This window comes from Callithrix jacchus, chromosome 6 (assembly GCF_049354715.1).
Source record: "Callithrix jacchus isolate 240 chromosome 6, calJac240_pri, whole genome shotgun sequence".
Lineage (NCBI taxonomy): Eukaryota > Metazoa > Chordata > Mammalia > Primates > Cebidae > Callithrix > Callithrix jacchus.
Window position 1 is genome coordinate 104,864,307 of NC_133507.1, and position 13,308 is coordinate 104,877,614.

The 13,308-nt window shown below is 41.2% G+C and overlaps 1 protein-coding gene across 4 annotated transcripts in view; it reads left to right on the forward strand.

Moving 5' to 3' along the window:
* The window catches only part of RALB (RAS like proto-oncogene B), a 53,264-nt gene extending 41,034 nt beyond the window's left edge, over positions 1-12,230 (forward strand). For all 4 annotated transcript variants that reach the window (XM_008999034.5, XM_008999033.5, XM_078327979.1 and 1 more), the window contains 3 exons: positions 3,623-3,831; positions 7,160-7,337; positions 10,719-12,230. In XM_008999034.5, the coding sequence (XP_008997282.1) occupies positions 3,623-3,831; positions 7,160-7,337; positions 10,719-10,838 (507 nt within the window). In that variant the 3' untranslated portion in view covers positions 10,839-12,230. The remainder of the gene's footprint in view (positions 1-3,622; positions 3,832-7,159; positions 7,338-10,718) is intronic.
* Positions 12,231-13,308: the final 1,078 nt, after the last annotated feature.

Here is a 13,308-nt window from a genome sequence, read left to right on the forward strand (position 1 = left end):
GGAGAAGCGAGTTTTCTCCAACTTCCCCAGGAAGGAGAGGTCTTGGCCATTTTTGGATATCTCCTTCTCTAGCTGGCTAAACAGTAGGCGCTTTCACAGCGCTGGCACTGCCGCATAGCCCAGGCAGGCTCCAGCAGCTCTTACGAGGGCGTGACAGAGGGCTTAAAGCATCTTGCCTTAGTGTCATTCATTTCACAATGTCACCCCAGGTTCACACTTCCAACCTGAGAGGCATTAGTAAAAGAATTAAGATCACCTATGAATAACTAAGATCACCTAGGAATAACTAATAACTACTATGGTTATATTTCTAGTTACTTTCTTCTTCTTTATTTATATGGAAATAGGCTGAGGCCTTTTGCTCCTGCCTTGGTGCTTATGGGATTTCCCCCTACAGCAGCGTGTGTCAGTACTTCATTCTCAAAAACCCATACCACTACGAGCCTCTTGATACACTGTGTTAGTTCGTTCTGTTGGCGCTGCGAAGAAATACCCAGGACTGGGTAGTTTATAAAGAAAAGAGGTTGATAGCCTCTTTTCTTCTTCAGGGCTGGGAAGGACTCAAGAAACTTACAATCATGGTAGAAGGGGGAGCAAACACATCCTTCTTCACTAGGCAGCAGGAAGAAGTGCAGAGTGAAGGAGGGAAAAGCCCCTTATGAAATCATCAGGTCTTGCGAGAAATCACTATCACGAAAACAGCATGGGGGTAGTGCCCCCATGATCTCATCACCTCCCATAAGGTCATTTCCCCAATACATGGGGATTATAATTCGGATTACAATTCAAGATAAAATTTGGGTGGGGACATAGAACCAGACTGTATCATATGTCTTGCCAAATTTCTTCTCATATGAGTTTTATACTTCTGTTATTATGAATAAGAACTCCAGTTTCTCTCACCTTGCTGGTGTTTGCATGATAATTTTACACTGACAATAATATTGTGAAGTGTTCTGCTCTGTGCCTGGTTTTCTCATCTCTAAACTGGGTTGTCTGCCCCTATTGTTTAAAAACAAAAAATGGCAGGAGGAACGATCCAAGATGGCCGATCGATAACAGCTCGGGATTGCAGCTCTCAGTCAAGGCGCAGAGAACTAGAGGACGCCACACTTTCAGACAAATTCTGGTTGCTCACGGAGCAGAAGATCCCCAGTGGAGGAACCACACGGGTCGCCAGCGTGACTCTTGTGGCCAGCGCAGCGGTTTTGCCGGCACCTCGGCGCGGCAGCTCTCGGAGCAGAGTAAACAGGGCCGGCTCCCCTTCTGACCAAGGTTTGGAGGACCCACACAGGTCCCCAGCATGACTCCTGAGACCGGCGCAGCTGCTGTGACAGCACCTCAGTGCGGCAGCTCTCGGCGCAGAGTAAACAAGACTGGTTCCACTTCTGACCAAGGTCTGGAGCCCGGGGAAGGCAGAGTCGCCCATTACGGACACAAGAAGGAAGCCAGACAGGAGAATTCTGGGCAGAAAAGCACCATCAGTCTTAACGCTGCCGTTCTGGCCCTGGGAACTAACAACTTGGACGTCCAATCAAGAGACCTAATCTGAAAGTTGGTAATTTCAAAGACGACAGGAGAATAAGTTTACAATGATGGGAAGAAACCAGCGTAAAAAGGCTGAGAATACTCAAAATCAGAACGCCTCTCCCTCTAAAGATGATCACAGTTTCACATCAACAATGGAACAAGGCTTGATGGAGAACGAGCGCATCCCAATGACAGAATCACTCTTCAAGGAATGGATAATAAGAAACTTCTGTGAGTTAAAAGAACATGTTGTAGCCCAATGTAAAGGAACTAGGAACTTTGAAAAAAGGTTTGACGAAATCCTATTGAGAATAGACAACTTAGAGAGGAATATAAGTGAATTAATGGAACTGAAGAATACAATACAGGAACTCCGAGAAGTATGCACAGGTTTAAACACTCGAATTGTTCAAACAGAAGAAAGGATAACAGAGGTCAAAGTCCAACTTAATGAAAGAAAACAAGAAGACAAGATTAGAGATAAAAAGATAAAAAGGAATGAGCAAAGTCTCCAAGAAATGTGGGACTATGTGAAAAGACCAAATTTACGTTTGATAGGTGTACCTGAATGTGACGGAGAGAACAAGCTGGAAAATACTCTTCAGGATATTATTCAGGAAAATTTTCCTAAACTAGCAAAGCAGGTCAATATTCAACCCCAGGTAATACAGAGAACACCACAAAGATATTCCTCAAGAAGAGCAACCCCAAGGCACATAATTGTTAGATTCATCAGGGTTGAAACGAAGGAGAAAATACTAAGGGCAGCCAGAGAGAAAGGCCAGGTTACCCACAAAGGCAAGCCTATCAGACTTGCAGCAGATCTCTCAGCAGAAACTCTACAAGCCAGAAGAGAGTGGGGGCCAATATTCAACATCCTCAAAGAACAGAACCTTCAGCCCAGAATTTCATATCCAGCCAAACTAAGCTTCACAACTGAAGGAAAAATAAAATCTTTTATGAACAAGCAAGTACTCAGAGATTTTATTACCACCAGGCCTGTTTTACAAGAGCTTCTGAAAGAAGCATTACACACAGAAAGAAACAACCAGTATTAGCCTTTCTAAAAATACACCAAAAAGTAAAGAGCACCAACATAAAGAAGAATTTACACCAACAAATGGATAAAACAGCCAGTTAACATCAAATGGCAGTAACCCTAAATTTAAATCGACTAAATCCCCCAATCAAAAGACACAGCCAAAACCCAACGGCATGTTATATTCAGACCTGTTTCACAGGCAAGGATACACAAAGACTCAAAACAAAGGGATGGAGAAAGATTTACCAACCAAATGGAGAGCAAAAATAAATAAATAAATAAAAAGCAGGAGTTGCCATTCTCGTAGCGGATAAAATAGATTTTAAAGCAACAAAGATATAGTGGTAAAAGGATCAATACAATAACAAGAGCTAACGATCCTAATACCCAGATACATAGAGACTTAGATTCAATGAGACAGAAAATTAATAAGGTTATCAAGGACTCGAACTCAGATCCAGAACAAGTAAACTTAATAAATATTTATAGAGCTCTCCACTTCAAACACACAAAATATACATTCTTGTCAATACCACATCACACCTACTCATAGGTTTAAATGAAACATTGATTGGCCATTATTAATACCCATTTTTTTCAGAATAAAGCAATATTTCCATTCACCCTCCCTCTCTCTCTTCCTCTTTCTCTCCTTTACTCATTTTTTTTTTTTTCTTTCCTTCTCTCAAAAAAAGAAATCAACTTGTAAACCTCTAGATCCAGGTCAGCAATGTCTCTCTCATTGCTTGAATTCCTTCCTTCCCTTCCCTCCCTCCCTCCCTTCCTTCTTTCATCCCTTCCTTCCTCCCTCCCTTCCTCCTTCCCTCCCTTCCTGCCTTCCTCCCTTCCTCCTTCCCTCCCTAAAAAAAAAAAAAAAAAAAAAAAATGGCAAAATGGAGCTATAAAGAACAGAAGTATTATATAAAATGTTACTTCTATTCCATAGTGTCCTGTTCATAGTGTGAGGTGCCCATACAGGGAATTTAATTTTTTTGGCAGATTTATTTCCCATAAAGACTTTGTTAATTACAATAATGTTTATTTCCTCAGTTTGTAGAAGACTATGAACCTACCAAAGCTGACAGTTATAGAAAGAAAGTGGTTCTTGATGGGGAAGAAGTTCAGATAGACATTCTGGACACTGCTGGGCAAGAGGACTACGCAGCCATTCGAGATAACTACTTTCGGAGTGGGGAAGGTTTTCTTCTTGTGTTCTCAATCACAGAACATGAATCCTTTACAGCAACTGCCGAATTCAGGTATGTTTGAAATGAACTAGCAAAAGCCCCCAGGAGGCTTTTCGCCTTTTTTCATATGTCTTAGGCCTATAAGGAGTTTGGGGCTGAGCATACCAGGAGAGGGCTGAGCTTGCCCTCAGGAAGAATTCTGTCTAAAGAATCTTCTAGGGCTTTCTAAATCTTGGCACGTTATAGACCATGATGATTGTAATCTCTCTGGGCTTTCCTGATCTGTGATTTCTGAATAAAATTATTTTAAGAGTCGTATTGTCCCTGAAAAAGAATGAAGCTATTCCATATACTCAAGAATGTATAATTTTGTTCCTAGGTTATGGAACACTGACCGGAGAGTGAAAGATGTGAGTCAGAATGACCATTTGCTGCTACTTAAGGACTTGGGCATAGTGGAGGGGCAAGAACATGGCTTTAGGGTTAGGAGACTTGGTTTGACCATGGGCAAGTTTACTTCATGTCAGAGTTTTACTTCTTTTTCTGGAAATGTACTTGTGAGTTGAGAATGAAATGAAAGGATGCATTAGACTGTGAATTTCTTATGGTCAGGAACATGGCTACCCTCCATTGTCCCCAGGCTGTCACAATGTAAACACATGGTGCTTCCATAGTGAATAGAATATCCATTGTTATCATTCATTTTATAATGTGGCAGTTATTCTCCATGAAGGTGTTAGAGAAGAAAGAAAAAAAAAGAAAATATGGCAGTTAAAAATACCTTGGGCATAATTCTTATGCTCTATAAATGTCCCTTTACCCCATACCCTTCCCACTTCTCCTACATAATTGTATTTTAAAAATCTATTTTCCTTATAAACATGTCTATCCAGATGACTTTTTAAGAAGCAGATCTCGAGTTTAGTAGGGAACTGAAGAGAAAAACCCAAAAATCAGTTTTTTTGGTTCTTTAGTAAGTTCTGGTCTGACAGTAAGTTGGTCAACCAGAGGTGAAAATGAGGAAGCGTCACTGAGGCAGGGAGGCCTCGGGGCTGAGCGCAGGTCACCCAGCAGAGCAAGTGGAAGGTAACAGGGAGGTGCCTCAGTGATGCTTCATTGCTCCAGGCTTCAGAGTCGAAGACCTAGTTTTGTGGAAGCAAAGTATGTGTGTTGCAGCGATCAGTTAGAGGACTATGACTCATTATGAGAAGTCCTATTAATTTTTAGATATTTCAGACCTACCCAGGGGCTGCTCTCTTTGAATACAGCCCATGCATTTGTAATTGTTTGCTTCTACATAGTCCTGTTTTTCTGCCTCCTGGAAGGTAAAACAGGACAGATGCACACAGTCTCTTATTTTCTTCCCTGTCCCGAGCCTTTTGATTTCCTGTTGTCCTGTGACTTACCTAGAAGGGAAGTGGGCAGGAGAGTCCTCTGCAGAGGATATGGAGAAATACAGAATTTCAGGTGCCCCTTGTCCTCTCCTCAGTCACCACACATGCACAGATAGTACTTGGGCATTCTCACAGAGTTGGAGCAGGGCTCCCCTCATCTTGGAAAAGGGTTCTGTTGTTAGGTGAAAAGGGAGATCCGTAGAAGAAAAAGGACAGTTGAGTACCTGAAACCAGAAAGAAGGGGAAGTTCGTTCTTCTGACTTGAATTCCGCTTAGGTTTCTCATGTCACTGGAAACAGAAGAATGCAGGGCAATGATCTGAGCCCTGTGGCTAAACTCAGTCATGTCTCTTCATGATGTGTTAGCAGTTTTAAAACTTAGCATTTCTGTATTATCTTCCAAATAGAAAGGCCCCAATATAAAATGAAATATGAATATGCTGTCTTACTTGAAACATTTCCTGGAAAATATTTTATGAACTAAGATAAATAGGCTTGTCATAAGAGACCAGAACTTGGTACTCCCATTTTTGGATCGACATGTTTATCAGGAAGGTAATTTTATGTGCCCTGCATGGCTAATGAGCCAGAAGGCTATCAGTTTTTATTGTTCACAGTTTGTATTGATCACATGACTTTTAAATGTATTGTGTTTTTTGACCCCAGTTCAAATGTAGGGTATAACAAAGCTACACAAAGCCAATTTCAAGCATCTTTTTATCCTTTTAAGTTTGTCTTAAAATATTTGATATCTGGTACTTAAATTAACTACATGGCAATTTTAGTTGCTTTTTTTTGTTGTTGTTGTTATTTTGTTTTGTAGAGACAAAACAAAATATGTCCCTATGTTGCCCAGGCTGGTCTTGAACTCCTGGGCTTAAGTGATCCTCCCGCCTCAGCCTCCCAAAGTACTGGGATTACAGTTGTGAGCCACCACGCCTGGCCTAGAAAATATTTTTATTATTGTGAAATGTTACCTTACACCATATAAAAATCAATGCAGAGATCTGCAAAATACATGTTTGAAGGGGACTCTTTTTAGAATGTATTGGAATATAAAAGTAGAAATGTTCTCATTGGACCAAAATAATGGAAATGGGATATTTATTTTTTTAAAAATATTTGGTTTTGATTAGTACTTTCAGATAGCTGATTATTTTTAGTAGACATAAAATTTAATGTGCCACAGGTAATGGTATTTTTATAGAAGACTCTTTTGAAGTACTTTCCATAGGGCTTGTAGTATTTCATTTTTTTTTCGCTTTGTAGTAGAAAAATGGTATGTATTGGAATGTGATTACTGTCTACCATATTTGGCCCAATTCTGTGGCCAATAACATTACTGTGTCTGGATAGAAACTGGGGGTGGAATGACACACATGTCATGTACACTTGCAGATCTAATCCAAACTGAAGTTTCAAAACAAAACAGCATTCACCCTTCCTACTTGAGATTCCCTTGGATGTTTCTGTTCTGTTCCATTCTATTCTGTAATATTCTATTTCATTGATGATGAGAGGGGGAGAATTGCTGGTTGTGACCCACTAGATTGGTTTTGTGACCCACCAAAAGGCTGCCTCCTTCTGTATAGAATGCACTGGATTTCATAGCTTTTATGTCACAAAGAAACCATACCATATTTTCAGGGGAATTAAGGATTTTATGGAGATAGTTCCCTAGCTTGTTTTCTTTTTTTGGTGCTTAAGTTGGGGACCAAAATCCTGGGCTCCTATTCATACACCTGCTTCTAGAAGACTGGGCCCAGGCATCTGCATTTGTAATGAGCATCCCAGGGAGTTATGATGCAGACAAACTGAGAACCAGACTTGGAAACACTTGTCTCATTCATGACTGCCTCTAGGGAGTGCTTTCTTGAAACATGCCCTAAATCTAGTGATTTTTTTTTTCTTCTGCCTTAGGAAAGCCTTTTGTTTTAGATAGGCTCACAAAACTTGGGTTCTTATTTTAGTTTTTTTAGCTGCTGTATTCTTGGTGTAATGCCTTAGGGAACAGATTCTCCGTGTGAAGGCTGAAGAAGATAAAATTCCATTGCTCGTTGTGGGAAACAAGTCTGACTTAGAGGAGCGGAGGCAGGTGCCTGTGGAGGAGGCCAGGAGTAAAGCCGAAGAGTGGGGCGTGCAGTACGTGGAAACGTCGGCTAAGACGCGGGCCAACGTGGACAAGGTAGGCATGCATTCTGTGTGCTTCTCAGAAACACACTTGAGAAACAGCAGAATGGAGGCGTCTCACCTGCTAGTTTATATGGGGAACCATTTATGAAAACTAGGCAAAGATTCTGATTTCTCTGAATGTCTAAGCCATGATCATGATTGCAATGAGAAACATTGAGAGGATATCACCCTGTATTTCAAACACCCCCAGAACGTTTCATGTTGTCATGAGGCTTCATTAGAGTAGAGTATGCTTAATGTGTGTGGTTTTTTTTTTAAAGACAAAGTCTTAACTCTGACACAAGGCTGGTGTGGTGTGATCTCAGTTCACTGCAACCTCTGCTTCTTGGGCTCAAGCAATCTTCCTACCTCAGCCTCCCGAGTAGCTGGGACTATAGGTGTGCACCGGCTATTTTTTGTAATTTTTTGTGGAGATGGGGTTTCACCATGTTGCCCAGACTGGTTTCAAATTCCTGGACTCAAGTGATCTGCCCGCCTCAGCCTCCCAAAGTGCCGGGATTACAGGTGTGAGCCACCACACCTGGCTGAGTATACTTACTGTTGATTTGGTCCTGGGAAGGATGGTGGGACAAGACCATTGGTTTGTGAAGGCTGGGCTGGAAGGATGGACCTCCTTAGCTGTGTGTGTGCTCTCACGTTCCACAGCCTTGCTCTTCAGGAGCAGGATGAGCGGGCCTGGCTGCTTCCAGGAGGTTCCCCTGGAGGTTCCCTTGAAAGATACATGGAGCTTCTTGATTTTGCTCTCATTGAGTTATTGGTTAAATTTGTTCTTTTTACCTTACTGTTCACTGACAGAGCCATGGTGGTCTGTCTTTGTAGTGTAGTATCTAAATAGTATTTGCTCCCAGAAATCAACTCTCTGGATCTCTCTTTTTTTTTTTCTCTCTCTTATCCCATCCCAGCATACTTTCTCATTCAAATCTTTGAAACTAATAAAAGGGTGACTTTGAGTGACAATGATGAATGCTGACAATTTGAAAATCCACCTCTCCAGGCTTGCTATTGTCAGGCCTTTTGTCTTTTTAAAATTAAGGTTCAAGGTGGTTGCCACACAGCTAAAATCTTAAAGCTTTACCTTAAAGAGGAGACTTCCCTTCTGCCTTGACCTCGTTCACTAGCTCTCAGTGCACATCCACGCGCTTGCAGAATCTCAGCCCTTTGGCAGCCGCACAGTGGACACGTCTGCTTTTAGTTCTGCAGCATTAGCATCCGGATCCCCCACTCCCGTCTTCTGTTTCTCTTTCTTGTGCAGAAACAATTCCCGTGTGCTTCATTATCTGACAAGGGAGAGATTTTTATCCAAGCTTTATTTTCACTTGAAATGATGCTAGAAGAACGTTGGTGTTTGGAATGTTGGTATTAGAAGGAATTTGCTTTAGATGCACTTTGGCAGTATACATCTATTTGTATGTATCGTACATAAAAACATATATCATAGGTGACATACATATGTGGGATAGATATACATATGGGATATTTATATTCTACAACCGAAGTCCGTTTAGTTTTCGTCTGCTATGTGAGGCGTGTGTTCCTGTCAGCTTTTCTTTAGATTGTCATCTCTCAACGCTTACACTCTTATGTTCTTGTGCTACTTAAAATATTTTTATCAAATTATTTTCCAGCTATGGAAACCACACAGGAAATCCAGAGATATGCCTCATTTTTAATTGGAACTGCGGATGCGTATTAATTGGATGGGTTGTGGTAGGGGGGTGTGTGTTGTAATTTCCCCTCGTCTGCTGGACCAGCTTGACCTGCCAAATGGGAACCAGCAGAAACTTAGGACTGTCAGCATTGTATTCACTTGTAAAGAATTTACGTGAAAGGTGTGATAAGATCAGCCCGTGAACAACTTTGTCATCGTTCTAAGTTGGACGCACTCCATTCCCCTCCTCTCGTCTTGTGCTGTTAGGACAAAAGAAAAAAAAAAGGGAAACCAATAGCATTTGAAGCTGTTCACTGTTGCTGTCACCGGCAGCGCTCTTTCTGGAGAGTGGAGAGGCTGGCGAGAAGGGGTGTTTGGGTTGGCCTGATCCAGCTGGGGCCTGAGGTTCTGAGGTTGGGGGTGCTTTTTTGTGCCTGGAGCTGGTGTTAAATGCATGGGGAGCCCCACACTCCAGAGGCTTGGTCTTGCTTTTCACCAAGAAGAAGGTGTGGCCATGAAGGAGTTTGTGGTATTGTGTGAATGTCCAAAGATAAAGGCTTGTGCTCAGTCCCCCACTTTCAGTCTCCGTCATTCTCTATGAGAAATCTCAAATGTGTCTTCATGAGATTCATATTTTGTCTGCCTGGGTATAATCAGTCCTCTGGCCTGATTGCTGGTAGCAGAGGGCAAAACCCAAACTACTGTGACAAAAGGATAATCCGTATCTAAATAACACACTGACCTTCAAAGGACAAGTCTCGTCAGTTCTTGATAAAGTTCCTCTCAGCTGACATCACAAGGGATGGAGGAGTGGTTATTCCTGAGAATAGAGGCGGGGGAGTGTGCGTGGGGAGGGATAGGGTGGCTAGAAGGACATCACTCATCCTCCATCTTCTCAGTCCCCTAGGGCAGGAGCTTTAGTTGTTGATGCTTTATGCCCTCCTCCTCCTACCCTGCCACCTCCCCAGGGCTACTGTTGTGGACTTCACTGGGAAAGCTGTCATGCAGAATGAGGACCCACCCTCCATGGGGTCCGTGTAAGATTCAATGAGATGCAGAAGTGTAAAGCGTACCTAGGAGCAGGGACTCATCGTGGCATCTTCCCTTTCCTGGAGGTTGGACGTGCTAGAAAGTCTGCTTGCTGTTGTTACTCTCAATATTTGTAAGCTTTGTAAATTTATAGATCTGTTCTATACAAAAACACATTTTATCCTTCATCATACTTATTGTAAGAAAAGATTTTATCATTTTGAAAGCAGCTATTAGGCTGGGTGCAGTGGCTCACGCCTATAATCCCAGCACTTTAGGAGGCCGAGGTGGGTGGATTGCTTGAGCTCAGGAGTTCAAAGACTGGTTTGGGCAACATAGAGAGACCCTGTCTGACTCAAAAAAAAAAAAAAAAAAATGCAGCTGGTACACAGTAATAACAGTATGATGATTCTGTCCCTGGCTTGAGCAGTTGTGTGAGAGATGTTTACTTTCTATAATTAGCATGTTTTTAAGGTTAATTTTGCTTATTTGCCCCAGATCTTTTGTTTTTGTTGACATCTGGTTTACAAAACTAAGTTTGACTTTATGCTTTAAAATATACATATCCATCTTAGTCAGATTATCTCATTGAATCCTTAAATGCTGTGTTCACAGTGTCAGGTTAACAACAACAACAAAATCATTAAATGGCTTTTTCTTCACTATTCTTTTTACTCCTTCCTCCCCATTCCCCAGGTGTTCTTTGACCTTATGCGAGAAATCAGAGCTAAGAAGATGTCAGAAAACAAAGACAAGAATGGCAAGAAAAGCAGCAAGAACAAGAAAAGTTTTAAAGAAAGATGTTGCTTACTATGAATGTCAAGGTGATGGATGAAGCCAGTTGCCCCTAAAGACACAGGGCTGGGTTGGTAAAGAGAAGGCTGTGGTTGACTTCTTGCCTGTGCTTCCCGCTCTCCCCAGCTTCATTCACTCAGACTTCTTGAAATGGAGAAAAATATTTGTGACTCAGTGGCTGGCAGAAGAAATAAGCCCATGCAGTGGAACTGCTGCTTTGTCAGGAGGTCGTGGAGTTTTTTCCTCCCTCCCTTCTTCCTTCCCAAAAGCTTCACTATGTATAAAGTGCCACAGGTGGGAAACAGGTGTTAATTACAAAGAGAACTTTTGAACTACAGGTGTTGTAGTAGGTTTTGGAGGAAGGAGTTGAGTAAGATGCCCCCCCACTTTTATCAGTTTAGTAGCAGTAGTGAGAAAAATCCATTCAGCCCCAAGGACATGAAAAAATCCATCAAGTTTTTTGATAAGTTTCTTGGCAGAACCCTGTGGATCTGAAACAGAGCTAAAAAAATTAATTTGAATTGCACCAAATAGATCACTACTAAGCTTCTGACTCCTCCTCACATATGAAAAGTGAACGTTGTGAGTTGTTTTCCTCTTATTTAAATACTGGCCAATTATAGACTGTGTTGGTTATTTTTCTCCTGTAAACATCCTGATTTTTATGTAGGAACTTTTTTTTGGCAGACCAAGTGAAGACTCAAGAATAGTGTACATTATAAATGGCACACATTTCCACTCATGTAGATATTTTTAAGTTCTTTTTCTAGTCCTCTCCTAATTGCCCATCCTGTGGTTAGGCCCCTCCCTCTCCACTAATGGTGAATGCACGTGCCCTGATCAGTGTCACTGAACACGGAGGTCTAGTGAGCCTCTTAAGTGTCACACACACTCTTCCCAAAGGCGTGATGAATTAAAGCGGTATTCTAAAATCATGAAGCCAGAGCCTATGCCAGACCTTCTGCTACCTCTCATAGAATTGCTCTGTAATTCTAAATTTAAAGTTAGAAGTGGAGAGAGATAAGCTATTGCCCCTTTGCCTCTGAGAATTGACTGCTGTTTCTAATATAATTATTTTCTAAGATGGCCAGATAGTTAGAAAAAGATTTTCATTGATGGGCTATTGTTCATCTTTTTTATCAGTAATCTGAATTTAGCAAGCAGAAAGATACTTGTCAGGAAAGGAACACTGTGGTAAAAGCCCAGTATTCACATTTTTTCCCATTTTTGAGAAGTGACATTTAATATATAGGTGCCAAAAGTGAATTGGGATGTGGAGAGCGGGAACTTTTTGAATTTATGATTATCACAGAGATTGTAGAAATTATGCTCTAACTGGAAAACAATCCTGTATCACCTCCCAAAGAATCGTGGGCTTTTTTTTTTTTGAATAAAAAACGAAGCAGACAAATAGACTTTCTTGGGATTTCAGCCTTTTTATTTTATCCTTTTGTCACACATGTGAAATACAAGTATTGAAGGAATGGCCAGTTATTCATTATTGTTCTTGTCAGGTTTATCTTTCAAGATAAACTACTTCAATTAATACTTGAGCTGTGGGAAATACAATAAGTATCAGCAGTCATTTTATCTTTCCTCCATCTCTTCTTAAAATTTAAAAAGTTGTGGGTAATGACACTCTTGAATTATTGCAACAAGCTTTTTTTTCGTCCTAGTTTGCCATCTATTTGATATCAGTTCTGGTCAAGAGTAGGTAAATTTGGGCCAGGTGCAGTGGCTCATGCCTGAAATCCTAGCACTTTGGAAGACTGAGGTGGGCAGATCACCTAAGGTCAGGAGTTCAAGACCAGCCTGGCCAATATGGTGAAACCTGTCTCTACTAAAAATACAAAAATAAGTTGGGCATGGTGGCGCGTGCCTCTAATTCCAGCTACTCAGGAGGCTGAGGCAGGAGAATCGCTTGAACCCCGGAGAAGGAGGTTGTAGTGAGCCGAGATTGAGCCACTGTACTCCAGCCTGGGCGACAGAGTGAGACTCTGTCTCCAAAAAAAAAAGGTAAATTTGGAATACGTGCAAATGAATTAAAGGTATTATTAGTTGTTTCATGCTATAGAAATTATATACTTGATATATTCTATTAGCATATTTCTAAAATTATATTTAATTGGATAGACATCAGAAATGGATCTTCTAACAAAATAACTTATACATATGCGATTTTTAGCCATTGGAAAATAATGAAGCCATGCTGCTTATTAATTTGAAACACTCACGAAATGTTTAGATACTGTGTCCATAGCTTAGCACTGGTTTTTAAACGTGTTTATTTTAGAACTATTGGAGCACCTACTTGGTGTTGGGTTCTATTCTAGGTGCTGGGGATGTGGTGTTGAACACGACAGGCAAGATCTTCACTCTCCCGGAGCTTAGAACATGACAGGCAAGATCTTCACTCTCCTGGAGCTTAAGTTTTAGTGAGGAAGGAGAAATGAAGACACCAGGACAACTGCTTTGATGAAAATCTGGGTAA